Source organism: Blastomyces dermatitidis, assembly GCF_000003525.1.
Source record: "Blastomyces dermatitidis ER-3 genomic scaffold supercont1.5, whole genome shotgun sequence".
NCBI classification, from domain to species: Eukaryota; Fungi; Ascomycota; class Eurotiomycetes; order Onygenales; family Ajellomycetaceae; genus Blastomyces; species Blastomyces dermatitidis.
The window spans coordinates 4,325,073-4,343,007 of record NW_025544778.1 but is presented as its reverse complement, the minus strand read 5'-3'; the positions used below and the strand labels follow the sequence as shown (position 1 = coordinate 4,343,007).

General features: G+C 34.4%; 3 protein-coding genes across 3 annotated transcripts; 2 read left to right on the top strand and 1 right to left on the bottom strand.

Annotated features, from left to right (window-relative positions):
- Positions 1-1,893: 1,893 nt before the first annotated feature.
- On the bottom strand, positions 1,894-2,367 carry BDCG_17130 (uncharacterized protein; the record flags this gene model as incomplete). Its single annotated transcript, XM_045426284.1, has 1 exon — positions 1,894-2,367. One exon carries the CDS (start codon positions 2,365-2,367, stop codon positions 1,894-1,896), a length of 474 nt encoding a protein of 157 aa, XP_045281274.1.
- Positions 2,368-3,590: 1,223 nt separating this feature from the next.
- On the top strand, positions 3,591-5,195 carry BDCG_17129 (uncharacterized protein; the record flags this gene model as incomplete). Its single annotated transcript, XM_045426283.1, has 5 exons — positions 3,591-3,818; positions 3,948-4,529; positions 4,608-4,635; positions 4,745-4,890; positions 5,061-5,195. 5 exons carry the CDS (start codon positions 3,591-3,593, stop codon positions 5,193-5,195), a joined length of 1,119 nt encoding a protein of 372 aa, XP_045281273.1.
- Positions 5,196-13,911: 8,716 nt separating this feature from the next.
- On the top strand, positions 13,912-15,393 carry BDCG_05478 (uncharacterized protein; the record flags this gene model as incomplete). The annotated part of the gene is made up of 3 exons (XM_045421162.1): positions 13,912-14,115; positions 14,692-14,969; positions 15,021-15,393. The coding sequence occupies 3 exons, from the start codon at positions 13,912-13,914 to the stop codon at positions 15,301-15,303; spliced, it is 765 nt and encodes a 254-aa protein (XP_045277107.1). The 3' UTR covers positions 15,304-15,393.
- Positions 15,394-17,935: the final 2,542 nt, after the last annotated feature.

The following is a 17,935-nucleotide window of genomic DNA, read 5'->3' as shown; positions in this document are numbered from 1 at the left end:
TCATTAAAAGGCATTATGACTCTTCTCTAGCAGGTCATTTTACAGATACTAGAACTCATAAGTTGCTCATAAGAAAATACTTCTGACTGAAGATGTGAGAACTTGTGAAGAAGATAGTGAATTCTTATACTATTTGTCAGAATTCATGAGTAGTGCAGTTCAGATTATATGAAGAATTTACTTCTCTACTTATTCTGCAGAAATCTTGAAAACAGCTAGAAATGAATATTCTTATAAGCCTCTCTGAAAGCAAGAACATATATGATGCCTGCTTTGACAGTGTGCTGATGATAGTAAATTACTTTATCAAGATGACACACTTTATACTCACCTGCAAGAACTTGAAGTCAAAGAATTTAGCTCACATCTTTATTCACAATGTAGTTCAGTTGTATGAATTGTCTGTGAACATTGTCTCAGACAGAGAATCAATCTTTGTAGAAGAGTTCTGATCTGATCTGATAACTATACTGAAGATCTTATGAGATCTAAGCATGACTTTTCATCAACAGACAGATGATCAGACAGAATGCCTGATGAGTATATTGAAATAGTATCTGCAGTGCTTTGTCAATTACAATCAGAATGACTGAGTGCATTGATTATCACTCACAGAGTTTATATACAATAACTTAAAGCATGTCAGCACAGATAAAACTCTCTTTAAGATACTCACTGAGACTCATCTGCAGATGATCTTGATGAACTCATGAGAGTACACTATAGAGTGTGATAATACCTGTGAATGAGCTGAGAGAATTCAGAAGATTCAGAAGAAAATCTGTGAATTCTTGAGAAAGACTCAAGAGTATCAGAAGAGATACTATGACTTCAAGCATATTATAAAGAGTTTTAAGAAAGATGATAGAGTCTGACTGAGTCTAGAAAATATCATTATATAGAGATCTAGTAAGAAGCTGAATCTCTTACAGACAGAGTCTTGTAAGATTGTGAAGAAAGTTAGCTTACAGTTCTACAGATTGAAACTGTCATCTGAGTTATAAATGTACAATATTTTTCATGTCTCTTTGCTTCATAAATATAAGGAATTCTCAGAAGAGAACTCTGTGACTCATCACTCTGTTTATAAAGCACTAGAGAGTGAAAGAGAATATCAGGTTAAAGAAATTGTTAACTCAGAGAAGTGAGATTATGAGCTCTGATTCAAGGTTCAGTGATAAGAGTATTCTGACAAGATGAATGAGTTTACTTAAGAATTATTCAGGCAGATAAGACATCTGCAGAAGCTGAGACATGACTTTCATACTGTGAATTCTGATAAGTCAGAATAATGCAGTCTTTGCTAAGAATCTGGTTATGATAAAGATATTAACACTGTCATTTGCAAATTCTAGTTTACAAGATAATGAATTTCTACTGAGATGAACAGTCTGCAGTGTACATAAGAGAAGAAGAAAACATGTTCTTATTAAAGCTAAAAAACAAGAAAACAAACAGAGCTGTGAATACAATTTAGAGATTAATAAAGAAAAAATAAAGAAAATTTATACTCATATTATTAATACTTATGATACTTAATCTTCTCACAACTATCAATTTTTTTCTTCAAAGAAGCAGAGAGTATCATATCTGTGATACAGATAATTATTGCATTTGATATGAAGATCATCAGAAATGCACAGACTTCAGAGAAGCTGAACATCAGAGTATGCACAGTTATAGCAGAGTCTTGAAGACTGGTCATCTGTATGTGTGATCAGATACTTCTCACAAAGCTGTATTCACTCTCTCAGTTATGCTGAAGTATTCAGCTTAGAAATAATGAGAATGCAGAGAGAGAGCTCATCTGCTCAGATTAACTTCTATCACAAATTCATGACATTTGCATTGCCTTGATTACTCAGATTTTGCAGGTACCTGAAGACTCATCTCTCATTGACAATGAGATTGCAGAAATGCGCCGCGGCGCAAGGACCATTGATATTCACACTGCATATCCAACCGCTCCACCACGAACTCGCTCGATTTTTCGAATAAGAACCCGCCGATAGATCCATCGAAAAGCCCTCGATCATACGAGCACTTTGACCCCATCGCCGACCGCATACCCCGTGTGGTGGTGGAGTTATCCAGCCAAACGTGAACCGGACGTTGTTCGAAGCTCCTGTGTGGGATTATCCCCCGTTCTCCCCTACCACACCACAACCCCGGGCCAGAGTGCCATACAAATTGTAAGGTGAAGTGACCTAGCCATATGCACCAATCTTCTCGATTTTGGAAGACCCCCGACCTGTAGTTGTGGAGATATCCGAGGAGCGACCTCCGCGAAAACCCTGTCCATCTTTGATGTTCCAAAACACCAACACCAAGTCTCACCCTCGTACCGCCCTTCCCAATCTGGCCCATCCCCGGCAGAAAAATACAAAAAGATACCTCGGCGATAATATCAAGCACATAATCAACGGACTCTTCTGAAGTGCAACCTCCACGGTCCGCCGCCAGTGTATCTAGACTTCAACACCAAGTCTCACCCCTGTACTACCCCTCTCAATCTGGCCCATCCCCAGCAGAACGATACAAAAAGATACCTCGGCAACAGTATTCAATACATAACCAGTGGACAACGAGTCAACAGCACATCAACAACTATAAAATCAGTATACCCCAAGGTCTGACTGAGCCTTTGATCCCTGCACAGTGAGATATATTAAATCTAGTTTTAATACCTCAATATTCAATAGATTCTGCAAGGGATTGAGAACAGCAACACTAGGTTTCTATTGAATTTGAGAATTAACTCTATATTGATATAATCATTGACAAAGTCTTCTATTTTGAGATATAAATAACCAGTTCCTCTACATCCCGCTGGCAATATTTATATTATCATATAGAAACAGACTTATATTCTCTATAATATCAAGACCCTGAAGAGGGAAAGTCTTGGTAGGGGGTATACAGTAGTGCATATCTTAGCAGTTTCTATCTCATTCTTCTGCAGCAGTTAATGCAAAAAAAAAAAGATCTTAGAAATAGTTTTTTACTTCTCTTGAAAAAGTAAGGTGTTTTTCTCTGGGTTTTACACAATATTCTTACAAAGAATTAAAAACAGAGTTGTTTTCTGTCATAATTTCATATTCTTTTAAGTAAGAATTACTATTTCAGTGGCTGAAGAGCTTTCATTAATACTTAATTCTTTTTTACACTCTTTATTAACTGATTTGAGTTGCACACTTGTTGTGTGAGGAGAATTGGATGATTTAGAATAAAATTGAATAGTTTTAATCAATTTCTCTGCAAAAAATTGATTTATTTTTTGTCAGTTTTTCTCTCAAAAACTGTCATATCATCTGATTTATTATCAATTGATATCATACTTTTCCTCACTGTATCCCAAGAAAGAGATTGTAAAGATTTTATTGATTTATCTTAAAAATCAATTTTAGTTTATTAGATTCTCTTCAAAAATCTAACCTAGTTACTGAACTAGTGTGAAAAAAATCAGGTGTTTTATACACAAAAGTCTTTTATTCTTCTTTTGAAACAGTCTGACCAACTTTTCAATTGAAAACAGACTTAGAAATATCTCAATTGAAACAGTCTGACCAACTTTTCATTGAGTGAAAACAATGAGTTCAAAAATACACTCAGTTGATGTGGAAAAAGATGCTTTCTCAAATGCTATTCCTGAGATTGAAATTCTGAAGAGAAGAAAGAAAGAAGAAATAGAGAAACAACAAGTTCTTGAAATACAGGAACTTGAAAAAGCAAGCAAGATTCTTGGAAAGCAGTGTCTGAGTGAGATGAATGAAGAAGTTCTGTTAATTCTTCATGCTCAGGCCAGACAACTACAGGAGGTGATCAAGTTCAAACTTGGAATCTCAAACACAGTTCAAAAAACCTTGAAAATTCCTAGTACAATCACTGACTCTTCATCTTACTCTTTTTCTTCCTTTCTTCCTACTCCTTCTTCTTCTTTGAATCAGAAGAAAACATATGCTCAAGCAGCTGAATCTGCTGTCTCTAAACCTGCTGTCTCAAAACCTGCTCAAAATCCTGAGAAAACTGAGAAGAATACTGCTCATGCCTCTATTCATGGAAAAGTGGAAAAGAAAATGCAAAAAGAGAAAAACTTCCAAATCTCTAGAAATAGAAGACTCATTCTCAAAGTCTCAAACCAGGACATTCTGCAAAGAAACAAGCTAAACTCAAATCTCATTTTCAGAATCAGAAATGAAATTAATCAGCAGTTCTTTTCTCAGTTGATGACTGATATTGAAGTTCAAAAACCAGTTATAGCTTCAATTGAGCCATCATTCTTTGGAAACTCTATTATTCTGACTACAATGCCTGAATTCAGTGCTGAATTCCTTATTCAGAATGAGAATCTCTGGAAGTCAGCAGTAGAATCATTGCTAAACACAACAATTCTATCTGAAAGAGATGAAAAGTGGGGCAAATTCATTCTTCATGATATTCCAGTTGAAATTTTTGACTGTGAAGAAGGAATGCTACTTCTCAAAAATGAATTGGAAGAATACAACTCCATTCAACTGAGAAAGGAGCCTGTATGGCTAAATTCAATTGAGTTCAGACAAAGCAGGAGAAATGCCTCTGTTCTAGTATATACAAAAACCCTTGAACAGTCAAAGATCTCTGAAGTAAGAGTAGCAGGTTTGAAAATGAGAGTTCATGAATACAAAGACTCAAGAGTGAATCTCAAAGCTCAAACACAGTGTTCAAACTGTCAAAGATATGGACACTTTGCAATCTCATGTTTTAGAGACTCAAAATGTGCATTCTGTGCCAGAGATCACAAAACTAGTGAGCATAAATGTGAAACATGCTCAAAAAGAGGTGAAATTTGTCAACATACTCTGCTTAAGTGCTCTAATTGTAAAGAAAAACATGCATCTAGCTCTAAAGAATGTATGTTTGCTCCTAGAACTCAAAAGAACTGGAGAAAAGATGAAGCTCAAAGTCAATCTAGAACTGAAGAGAAGAGTCAAGCCAGTAAACTCACAACTGCAAGCTCAAAAAGAAGAAACTCTCAATTATCTAAGTCTTCAAACTCCAATTCTCCAGCAAAATGTAAACAGAATTTGAATCCTCAAACTCCTGTTAAGATTAGAGAATTGAGAAATGACTCTGGTGATAAACTAGATATAATGCAAGCAGTTGAGATTCCTACTTTTCAGAACAGTTATAATCTACTATCTGATGATAGTGATTAGATTCTTCTCTACTCTCTTTTAGTATGAATATACAACAAAAACAACAAAAAAAGTTTAAAAACTCTTCAAAAATCACATTTATTCAAAATAATGTGGATAGAAACTCAAATTGCATTTATTCTTGTCTTCAAATTGCATTTGAACAAAAAGTTGATTTTGTACTGCTTCAGGAGCCGAATTTTGATGCTGAGCAAAAATATGTCATTTCTCATTCAAGCTACTACTGCTTTTTACCTCAAAAGTCTGAGATAAAGTCAAGAGTAGTGATCTATGGAAGAAAGAGATCAAGATATCAATTTAATCTAAGATTTGATATCATGTCTGACCCTGATATTCTGGTGGGTGATATTATAGATAAAGAAAATGAGTTTGATACTATACAGCTCATAAATATCTATAATGAAAAGTCATTGAAGGAAAATAACAATATCTGGACAATTGATAGAGGATTTCTGAACATAACTCCATCAAGAAACTCTATAATTGCAGGAGATTTCAATGCACATCATCCCTGGTGGAATTCAGAATGCAAGAGAGCAGTGAGAGCTGATAATCTGGTTGAATGGACCTTTGAGCATTCAATAGATTTGGTTAATAAGTCTGATCAACAAACATTCTTTAGAAAAGGCATGAAACAGAAGTCTATTATAGATCTAACATTCATGTCACAAAATCTAATGGAAAGAAGACTTGTAAACTGGTTTATTGATTCAAATGAGACATCAGGATCAGGTCATGAGATTATTCAATTTGATATTGAACTGAGTGAAAAACAAATGAGTGAAAATCCTCTTCTCTCTAATCAGTATAACTTTGAAAAAGCTGATTGGAAAGCAGTTGAAGAAAGCATAAAACTGTTAAAATCTGAAAGACAGAATGAGCTATATTGGAATTCTGGTCAAGATATCTCAAATGAAATGCTTGAGAATAGAGTGAAGCTTATTACATCTATCATTCTAACAAGTGTTAGAGATAATATTCCAAAAAGAAAATCTTCTGAGTATTCAAAACCTTGGTGGAATGAGAATATCTCATCTAAAAGAAAAGAATTAGCTACTGCTAGAAGAGATTGGAAGAATGATATAATATCTGATGAAGAGTTCAAAACTGTCAGAAATGAATATTTTTCAGATATTAAAAGAGCTAAAACAGACTGCTGGAATAAATTTCTTGAAGAAGCACAAGGGAAGGAAGTTTTTAAAGCTTTTAACTATACTAAAACAAGAAGTGTAGCAAAACTTCCAGCTCTAGAATATGAGTTTCAGAATGAATCATATACAGCAAACTCTTTTGAGGAAAAATGTCAAGCTTTCATGAGAATTCTCTTTCAGAACTCACCAGATTCAGATTCAGATTCAGAGGAAGAGAATATATCACTTCTCAACTACATTGATGAAAATGACTGGGAATGGCCTGATCTTACACAAGATGAATTAGAGTCAGCTATCTTCTCAAGTTCTGTTAAAACTGCTGCAGGTCCAGATTCAATTAATCACTTGATTATTCAAAATACATATTCCTACTTAAAGAATGAATATTTTGAGCTCTTTTTCAATCTCTTGAAAAATGGATATCATCCTGAATGCTGGAGAGAAGCCACTGGAGTGATTCTTGCAAAACCTAATAGAAAAACTTCAATTCCTAAGTCATATAGAGTAATATCTCTATTGAACTGTTTAGGAAAGGTTTTAGAAAAGATAATAGCTACTCGACTATCTTTTATAAGCTCTATAGATGATTCTCTTTTATTCAGTGAACAAATGGGAGGTAGAAAACAGTGTTCTGCAATTGACACTGTTCTCTCAGTTGTTCATGATATTCAAATAGCAAAGCATGAGGGTCTGGTCTCAACTGCAGTTTTTATTGATATAAAAGGAGCGTTTGATCATGTTTCAAAGTCAAAGTTAATTCAGACATTGAAGATATTAAAACTGCCTCTTTCCCTAATAAAATGGGTTAACTGTTTTATGTCTAAAAGAATTATACAACTCTTCTTTGATGGAATGAAACAAGACAAGACTGAGATAAAAATAGGAGTACCACAGGGGTCTCCAATCTCACCCATTTTATTTGCAATATACACTGCATATCTATTCAAAAATAGAAATATGAGAATAGTGCGATCTCCGAGTTATGTGGATGATATTGGTCTAGTCTACAGCTCAAAAACTATCAAAGAGAATTTGAAAGTAATTGAAGAAGCTGCAAAGGAAATCTTTGTTAGAGCAGATATCAATCAAATTCAATTTGATATGGATAAAACTGAGTTAATTCATTTCTTTCCTAGATTCAATGAGAAAGAACTATCTCTAACTCTTTTAAATAGAGAGATTAAACCCAGTGTAAATGTCAAATGGTTAGGAGTATGGTTAAACTCCAAGTTGAATTTTAAATATCACATTCAACAAAGAACTGTCAAGGCAGAAAGACTATTGAACAACATAATCAGACTATCAAATACAGAGAGGGGTCTATCCTTCCAGGCTATGAGACAGTTATATATAGCCTGTATTACATCAGTAGCTGATTATGGAGTTCAAGTTTGGTGGAATAATCAAGGGAATTTCACTGAACTCTTTCAAAGTCTGCAAAACAGAGCCTTGAGAAGAATTCTGGGAGCATTTAAATCATCTCCTATTAAAGCAATGGAAATTGAAGCTTCAATTCCTCCTCCTACTATTAGATTTGAAAAGGCCTGTATGAACTATGCTCTGAGAGTTGTAAAGATGAGCTCAAATCATATAATCAGAGAAAGAGTCTCTTCTTCATTTCCACCAATTAACTCTGGAAATGAACTGGATTGGAATAGATTTCTTGATTGGAATGAAAATAATTCTTCAAAGAAAATGCCTTCTCAACTGTACAGACTATGCTCTCTGATTAAAAATCAATTTTCTTCTTTAAATGTTGAAAAAGTTGATCATGAGAAGTTATCTCCCTGGAGAAAAAAGCTTGAATCTCTTATAGACTTACAAATAAGTGAACTATCAAAAGAGAAAGAATATGAACAGCATTTGAAGAGAATTTCTACAATCAATATAAAAGACTCTATTCTGATTTATTCAGATGGCTCAAAAAATGAGAACTTGAACAGATTGGGCGCAGGCATTGCTTATACTGAAGATAATATTAATTTTATCTCAGATTTCTGGAATCTAGGCTCTGAATGTGAAGTCTTTGATGCTGAACTATTTGCAATAGTGAAAGCTTTCAAACTCATTGAAATAAAATCTCATAAAAGAGGAAATTGTTTGAAAGAGGCATGGATATTCTCTGATAGTCAAGCTGCTTTAAAAAGACTTAGAAATAGTCAGATTCATAATGGTCAAATGAATCTTGAACTGATCTTAAACTCTGTTTTAAAAATTCAAGAGAGAAGAACATCAAAGCTGAGAATTCATCTGCACTGGGTTCCTGCTCATATGAATATTCATGGCAATGAATTGGCTGATTCAGCTGCAAAAAAGGGTGCAGAATTAAGCAGATCTATTCAAAAAATTGTGTCCTGGTCTTTTATAAAGAGAAAAATAAAAGAATCTTGTTTAGACAAGTGGAATGAAAGCTGGCAGAAACAAAAGAAGAGTATACATTATTCAAGATTTGAAACAAAACCCAAGTGGAAATCTTGTTCAATTAAATGTAAAAAGAAAATATTCTCATCTATAATACAGCTGAAACTAGGACATGGCTATTTCAAATCTTATATACAAAGATTTGATGATAGATTTGACTCAATAGAATGCTCATTCTGCAATACAAATGAGAATCCTGAGCATATTATAATGCACTGTGCATTATACAATAGTCTCAGAGCCAGATTGAAAGAGAAGTATGATCTAAATCAATTAAATATGAGATTCTTATTCTCAACTGAGACAGGAATTAAATACTTAATAGACTTTCTATCAGAAACTCAAGCAGCTACAAGAAAATGGCTAAATTCAGAATTATCTGAATATGAAGAGGAGGAAATCAATCAGATATAGTCTGTTAAAACAGCTATACACTCTCTTTTAAGAATTTGTTTTGTTATAGTCTCTCTTTACTTTTTCTTTTTCTGTATCTTTTTCTTTCAATTTCTTTCTATCTATCTATTTAATGTGTCTATCTTTGAGACTGTGTTCTTTCTCTCTTTTCTTTTGTCATGATATTGTCAAATGGTTACAAAGTATCAAAAGAGGTTAAAACACTGCAATTTGTAAACAGTTTTTGTATTCTGGGCTGGAATTTTCTGATTTTGCATATCTGAAATTGATGAATGTACAATAGTTAACTTTACAGACATAGAAAAAACCCTGAGAACTAAAGTTCTCAGGTAGATGTCATAGTCTCTGACTGCATACATCTATAATTGAAGAATAATAATAATAATAATAAGGACCATTGATAGGAAACCTAGACATATTTGTATATGCCTGGTCAGAGATTGTGTGAGCAGAAAGAGAGTGATTGTAGGTCTGTGAGACTGCAGAAGACACTGACAACATCAGAAGCTTTACAAGAACTGTCAGCTAGAGTCTGTAAGAAATTACTTATGAGAAGACTTACAGCAAAGAAGAAGACTGCACTGCTTGAAGTCAGAAACTGATCTGAGAAAGAGATGAGATGAGCTGCTGGCCTGAAGATCAGATGCAGTGATGAAGCTGAGAAAAGTGAAGATGCAGTCATAAGCAGCAGTGTCCCTGCTTCATCAGCTGATAAAAAGTGATTAGAGAAGTTACAGAGACACTCATGAGAAGCTCAGCAGCAGTCAGATATTATTTATAAAGATGTTAAAATTGAAAAATTTTTTATTCTTGAGAAGTTCTTGAATCAATATATGAATATTATCAGAAACACTCTCTCTCTGTCATCTGAGTGAAAACACTTCATGAATGAATAAAGATACTTACAGTTTATAAGAATAAGAGCTGTTATAGAAAAAGAAAAAAGAAGATGAGATTTCACAGACAGATCTGAGATATTTATACTACTCTAGAGAGGTTTGCTTACACTGTGAGTGATTTCATGAAACAGTCAGATCACTCTAGTAAACAAGAGTGATTATGAATTGCAGGTCTGAATCTTTCTATATGACTACAAAGAGTGATTGCAGACTGCAGATATCTTGATTCTACAATTCTACAGAGTTAATGAAAGAATGAAAAATTCCTCATAATTCTACAGTGTCAAAGAGCAATGATTTATAAGAATGAATGAAAGATCAACTTGTAAATATTTCTCTTTGATAAGAATAATCTCACAGAGAGTGATTCATCTGTGAGATGAATCTGTGTAATGATCACACAAGATTCTTATGAAAATAGTTGAGAGTCAACTGAAACTCTTCTGTATGAAAGATGTGAGATGAATCTGTATAATAGTCAGACAAGAATCTATAGATTACAAAGAATCTCACAGAATAAGAAACTGAGTGACAGACTCTTTTCTCTTTGTAATAACAAGGGATTTTTCCTCACTGAGATTTTTTATAGATATGAAGAGTTTTTAGTGAGTATCACTGCAGTGCTGAGCTGACTATGAAGTCACTCAGTGAAAGACTTCATGAATGAAGCCTTAGAGAGAGAGAAATATGTAAGAAATCTCACTTCTCACAGATTCTTTATCTCTATTTCTATCTCTCATGTAATCAATAGAGCTAGCAGCTCTTGGCTACACACAACTATATAGACTGGAGTTCGCGAATACTATTCACAACTCAGCTTGAATGCTATTATACATTTAACCCCTACATTTATCTTTCTACTGTGAATACTTCTAGTAGTTAACAGTACATATCATGCCAAGCTGCAAACACCTGAATAATCGCCTGCGAGCACTTATTCTTACATAATCACAGCTTTCACTGTTAAGTTATAAAACAGTACTGAGAGTCTCTGAGTACACTATAGTGAATCATTGTCAAGCTTAAGATATCTATCTCAGAGGTTTCTGAGCACTAATTCTCACTGATCTTAGAATTAACAGTCTCTCAGATACTTCAAGTTAGATCAGTACTAGAGTGATTGAGATCTAGAGTATCTGCAGAATAGTGAATTATTATCAAGCTTAACTGATCAGATCTCATCTCTCTCACTCTAGATACTCACTTTTAGAGAAGAAGATTTAAAAACTATCTGATTAGAACACTCTGAGTCTAGTAAGAATCTAGATGAGATGAGATCTAGGCATTCTTAATAGGTGATTAGTGCAAGCAAGACTGTGACAGTCAATTGATAGGTTGAAATGCTGAGATTGACAGCTGAAAGATTAGAGACTTAACTAGAATTGAGTAGCTCTGATGTTATTCTTAGTGAGAATCTCACTTATGAGTAAGCTAGTTACAGAAGCTAGCTGAGTGATAACTCTTTAGAGAAAATGATAATCTCTGAAGCGGGCCTGAGAGAACAGAGGCAGCGGTCGGTTATATAGAGTGTTAAAATATGTATATAGCTTAAGATATAAACTGCAGAGATCTTGTTCTGTAGCTATTTAATATGTCTATCTTTAAGACTGTGTTCTTTTTCTCTTTTTCTTTGTCATGATATTGTCAAATGATTTCAAAGTATCAAAAGATGTTAAAATACTGTAATTTATAAATAGTTTTTGTATTCTGAGCTGAAATTTTCTGATTTTGCATATCTGAAATTGATGAATGTATAATAGTTAACTTTACAGACATAGGAAAAACTCTGAGAACTAAAAGTTCTCAGATAAATATCATAGTCTCTGACTGTATACATCTATAATTGAAGAATAATAATAATAACAGTTAATCTACTCTTATTTATAAAGCTTGAAGATCAGAGATTTCAATTTATATTATCTTTTACTATTCTTTTATTTTTCATTTACAGAGCTCTGAATAATATTATTTTTCATACAGTTTAAACTGCTCAGAATAATATATATAAGATTAATAAACAGAAGTTTAATGAGAATTTCAATTATCTGAATAAGACAGTTAAGTATATTATAATACTATATAAGTATAATTTTGACTGAAAAGTTAATCTTTCTGTGACTACTACTACTATTATTAATAACATTGATTCTACAGTTCTAAATACAGATCTTAAGAATATAAGAATATCAAAGACTCTTTTAAACTGATACTGTGATCTCAGTTATATTCATACTGATATTATAATTACTATAATCAAGAATCTTCATATTAAAGTCATAATTAAAGATTCTAAGACTAAGTTCTTTTGCAAGAAATGTGTCAAGACAGATATAATATAAGATTATTTAAAAATATCAATGTCTAGATCTATTCAACTCATTGAGAAGATTCATATTAATCTTATAGATAGTAAATATACATTAAAAGATCTCTCTGATTATCTCTTAGAGTTCTGTTAGAGAACTAAATACTGAATACTTATTATCTGTGATGTGACTCACTATCATTGAATATATTTTTTAAAGTTTAAGAATAAGACTGTTCAATACTTTGAGTTGTGGCTCAGATTCATGAATAATCTGTCAGGTCACGTGATCTGGCTTACTAATCCTTTCATCATATAACTTTTCACAAGCTAGCAATCTTTCAATCACACAAGCTTTACACCTTTCATATAATCTCAGATATACAGCTTCTGCTTTTTTACAGACTAATATTGATGATGTTTTCTGATTCACACATATGCACACAGTTATGAATTCATATGATATCAAATGAGAATCAACAGCATCACATTTGTCATATCAGAATGATGTTTCTGAATGTGAGATCTGCACTATCATGGAATGAGTTAGAGCTGCTCTTTTGAAAGGTAATCTCTCTAAGAGGTTCTGAGCAGATGTTCTAGAGACAGTGATTGCAATAATCAATAATACTCTCACATCTACAGTTCTTTACAACTCGAAATTTTGGCCCTCTACTGTAGAGACTCCTGTGGTTCCAAGTCCACATAAGATTCCTTGGTATGCACTTTAGAATACGTTTCCACCGCTCAGATGGCGGCGGATGGACTCACTAAACCTCTAGACACTGTGGCATTTGCGCGATTCATGATTTTGCTAGGTCTTACAGGCGTAAAAGTTGGGAATGTTTAATTTTACATTTGTATTTGGTTTTGACAGACTATCTTGGTGGTTTGGGTGTTTTTGTATGTGATTCTTGTTATCTCGAGGGGGGGTGGTGTTGGCCGTTACGGCCGTTGCGGTTAGCGATCCCACTAGATCACGTGACCCACCACTATATTATGTTCTTGTAGATAGATCTATCAATACAACCTTCAACTATCCTACAAGTACAGTGCATCTTATCTTGCTTACTGTTCACTGCCTCCAGTCTCACTGTTTATCTGAGATATCAATCTTTGTTCTCTTTATCTGCGTCAATGCTGTCATCATTGGCATTGATCTATCAGGCTTAAGATGTGCGGGTGAGAAGCCCCTTCTACTGAGATGGTGATGATAAATGCTAAATGCTTGTTTCAGATACACCAGCATTCTACTATTTCTTGAGATTATGTACAGCATTCCCTTTAGCTCTAGAGATACATTATTCCCAGCTTCTTAATTTCATCCTCACTAACCGCGTGATGTCTAGATGATCCAGCAAACCAAAATTCAGGCTGGACCACTTACAAACGCCCTGCTGCATTGATTATTTCTAGGATATGGTTTTCTGTCCCCGGCGGTAAAGCTCGGGTTGATCTTATGATGTGCTCTTCTCCCTACTCTTGATAGGCCTTGTGCTCATTGAGTTAGCTCAGTCATCTACAAGATGTCGGTGAAAGATACAGGTGTGATCATGTCTATTGACTACACAGTACTTGTGATTGCCGGTCTGCTTTTTTGGCATGGAATTCGCGGTATATCATCTCAGGGGCCTGTAATCTGTGAAGCTACAATCCATGCACTTCTTGTTCTTGTAACAGCAGGGTTTGCTGCAGGCAGACTCTTCCATGACTGGCCCCTTTCAATCCAAGTAAGTTCAGTGAAACTATGATTCTCTCTTCAACTTGTGCTGATATGGCTACAGGTGATGCTGATTACCACTATTGATGTCTACATGGCTTGAAATATTTCCACTCAGCCTGGGGAACTAGGGAACACTATGCCGTTACATGGCTTCCCAGACAACACTTCCAATATTTCCTATTTCTAATTGCATTGGAATGTGGCTACCTGTGAATACTAGTCAGTGTAGCAAGGCCCCATACTCTTCTAAATTTACTTGCTTCTAATTGCTTGAATGTTGAATAGTTTTAGCCTTTTCCATTTAATACCATAACAATATTATCTTTATATTGAGCCCGAAAATGAGTCTTTTTGGATTTTCCTTTGCCCAATGAGGACAGTGGTCGATTGCCGCTGGTGTTGCAGTAGGCAGGGATGCCAGGATGTGTCGAGGGCACAGGGAAACTTGCGTCGATCACCTGGGAGAGCGAGTGCGATATACATGCCTAGCTTGAGTCCGAGCCTCACTGCTTTTGACTATAAGAGATGCTTCACCGCTCGCTCGTTGCCTTATTTCAGTCCAGGCTGGCCAAGGTCTTTGCAGCCCGCTCGGTTGATCAAGAAGGTGGAAATTAGCTCCTGCTGCTGCATACGAAGGGACTGGCTTTTGCTTTTATTGTACAGCATAAAGTTGGTTGATATCTCATTCCTCTACCATGTCGAGTTGCTGACTGTGTTAAAAGGTCGTTTGGTAGCTTTCGAGAGACTATTGACCATGGCGCAGCAGGTACTCAGCTTTTTGAGCTGGTTGGCACCAGATGTGCCCAGCAATGAGGATGCGAAAGACGCTTCAAACATCCGCACACCAATGTCTCCTGGACGGTATGTTTCCCCACCTTGTTTTTAATTGTTGCTAATAGGTAGATACGACAGGCAAACCGGGCTCTACCAGTTCGCAATTGATGACATTAAAGGAGTCGAATGTTATTACAGTTTGATGTATGACTTGAAATCTACTCGCGTACTATTTGCCGCGAAAACCAAAGATGGAATCAGGGTAGGGATATCTGATTGGGAAATGTTCATCAAAGCAAAGGGTGCTAGGGGCGCAGTCGAAAAGATGGATGAGGATCTGAAAGAACTCGCAAGCAAATACAGGCTAGCCTGGGATGAGGGATTGGGCACAGCTGATGTCTTGGAGAATGAGCGGAAATGATCAACCCCATTTTGCATCCCTGAAAATTGTATTTTAAGTATAGTCTTTGGCTGGGTGGAAAACTAGGATATTGTTTTAACCTTACCCGGCCGTGGGGTGTTGTATATAAATGGTAGCTTACTTTCTACCAATCTTTCGCCGTCCACATCTCTCTTTTCACAAACTCTTTTATGTCTTGCGCACCTAAAAACTAATTGACAACTCTCACTCTTTAAAATCAAGTGCTGCTACTGCGGAGGAACTGGCTCAACGGTCAACGGATGCGTATGTGGGCATGAGTATTGCCCAGCATGCTTCCGCTTAGATGATATCTAGTTTTGTAGAAACTCAACTAACGTAATCAATCGGTCAACGGATCGAATCACTCAACGGATCGACTCCTCCACCTAACCACCTTCATCAACATATTCATTATATATGCCTTCAGCCTCAAAGTCTCAGGCTTCCAGCAAGGAAAGAATGCTTTTATTAGCTATTTCTGTCTATGAATCTAAGCAGATTTCATGTATTAAGACTGCTGCTCGGGCATATGGTGTGTCATACACTACACTCCACAGTTGAATCCACAGATGCATATCATATGAAATATCAGTCTCAGCATGCCGAAAGCTTACTTCTACTGAAGAAGAAGCCCTAGTTCAATGGATAATATTCATGGATGAGCGAGGTCTCCCCCCCCGGATCACACACATGAGATATGACCATTCAACTACTCAAGGCCCGCGGATCTACTATCCCACCTATCATTGGAGAATGCTGAGTACAGAGATTTATTCAACATCATCCTAAGCTTGCTATCAAGCTTACATGCAGCTATGACCATCAGTGAGCCTGATATAAAAACCCAGAGATCATACAAAAGTGGTTGAGAGTGGTGAATAATTGTAAGAATAAGTGCTCGCAGGCGATTATTCGGGTGTTTGCAGCTTGGCATGATATGTACTGTTAACTACTAGAAGTATTCATGATAGAAAGATAAAATGTAGAGATTAAATATATAATAGTATTCAAGCTGAGTTATAAATAGTATTTATGAACTCCAGTCTATATAATTATGTGTAGTCAAGAGCTGCTAGCTCTATTGATTATATAAGAGATAGAAATAGAGATAAAGAATCTGTAAGAAGTGAGATTTCTTATATATCTCTTTCTCTCTAAGACTTCATCTGTGAAGTCTTTTACTGAGTGATTTTATAGAATCAGCTCAGCACTGCAGTGATACTTACTAAAAATTCTTCATATCTATAAAAAATCTCAGTGAGAAAAAATTTCTTATTACTATAAAGAGAAAAGAGTCTATCACTCAGTTTCTTATTCTATAAGATTCTTTATAATTTATAGATTCTTCTCTGACTATTATATAGATTTATCTCATATCTTTTATATAGAAGAATTTCAGTTAACTCTCAATTATTTTTATAAAATTCTTATATAATTATTATACAGATTCATCTCATAGATGAATCACTCTCTATGAAATCACTCTTATTAAAGAGAAATATTTATAAGTTAATCTTTTATTTATTCTTATAAATTATTATTCTTTAATATTATAGAATTATGAGAAATTTTTCATTCTTTCATTAACTCTGTAAAATTATAGAATTAAGATGTCTATAGTCTGTAATTACTCTTTATAGTTATATAGAAAGATTCAGATCTGTGATTTATAATTACTCTTATTTATTAGAGTAATCTGACTATTTTATAGAATTACTTACAGTGTAAGTAAATCTCTTTAAAGTAGTATAAATATCTCAGATCTGTCTATGAAATCTTATCTTCTTTTCTCTTTTTTTATAACAGCTCTTATTCTTATAAACTGTGAGTATTCTTATTCATCTATGAAGTGTTTCTACTTAGATAATAGAGAGAGAGTGTTTCTAATAATATCTATATATTAATTCAAGAACTTCTTAAGAATAAAAATTTTTAATTTCAATATCTTTATAAATAATGTCTGATTACTGCTGAGCTTCTTATAAGCATTTTTATAACTTCTCTGATTACTTTTTACTAGCTGATGAAGCAGAGATATTACTGCTTATAATTATATCTTTATCTTTCTCAGTCTTATCACTGTACTTAATCTTCAGACTAGTAACTCATCTTATCTCTTTCTCAGATTAGTCTCTGACTTTAAGTAGTATAGTTTCTCTCTTTACTGTAAATCTTCTTATAAGTAATTTCTTACAGATTCTAGTTAATAGTTCTTATAAAGCTCTCAGTGTTATCAGTGTCTTCTACAGCTCTGTAGATCTATAATTATCTCTTCTCTACTTATACAATCTCTAATTAGATATATATAAATATGTCTAGATTCTCTATTAATGATTCTCACACTACAGTGCATTTCTATAATCTTATTATTAATGAGAGATGAGTCTCTAAGTATCTGTAAAATTCAGATAATTAAGATAATATGAATATTATAAATTTATAATAGAAGTTAATCTGAATAGATAAGCTCTCTCTTCATATTTTAATTATTTTCAGACTGAATACTTCAGTATAACTGAAAGAGTGAATACAGCTTTATAAGAAGTATCTGATTATATATACAGATAGTCAGTTTTCAAGATTCTGCTATAACTGTATATATTCTGATATTCAGCTTCTCTGAAGTCTGTGT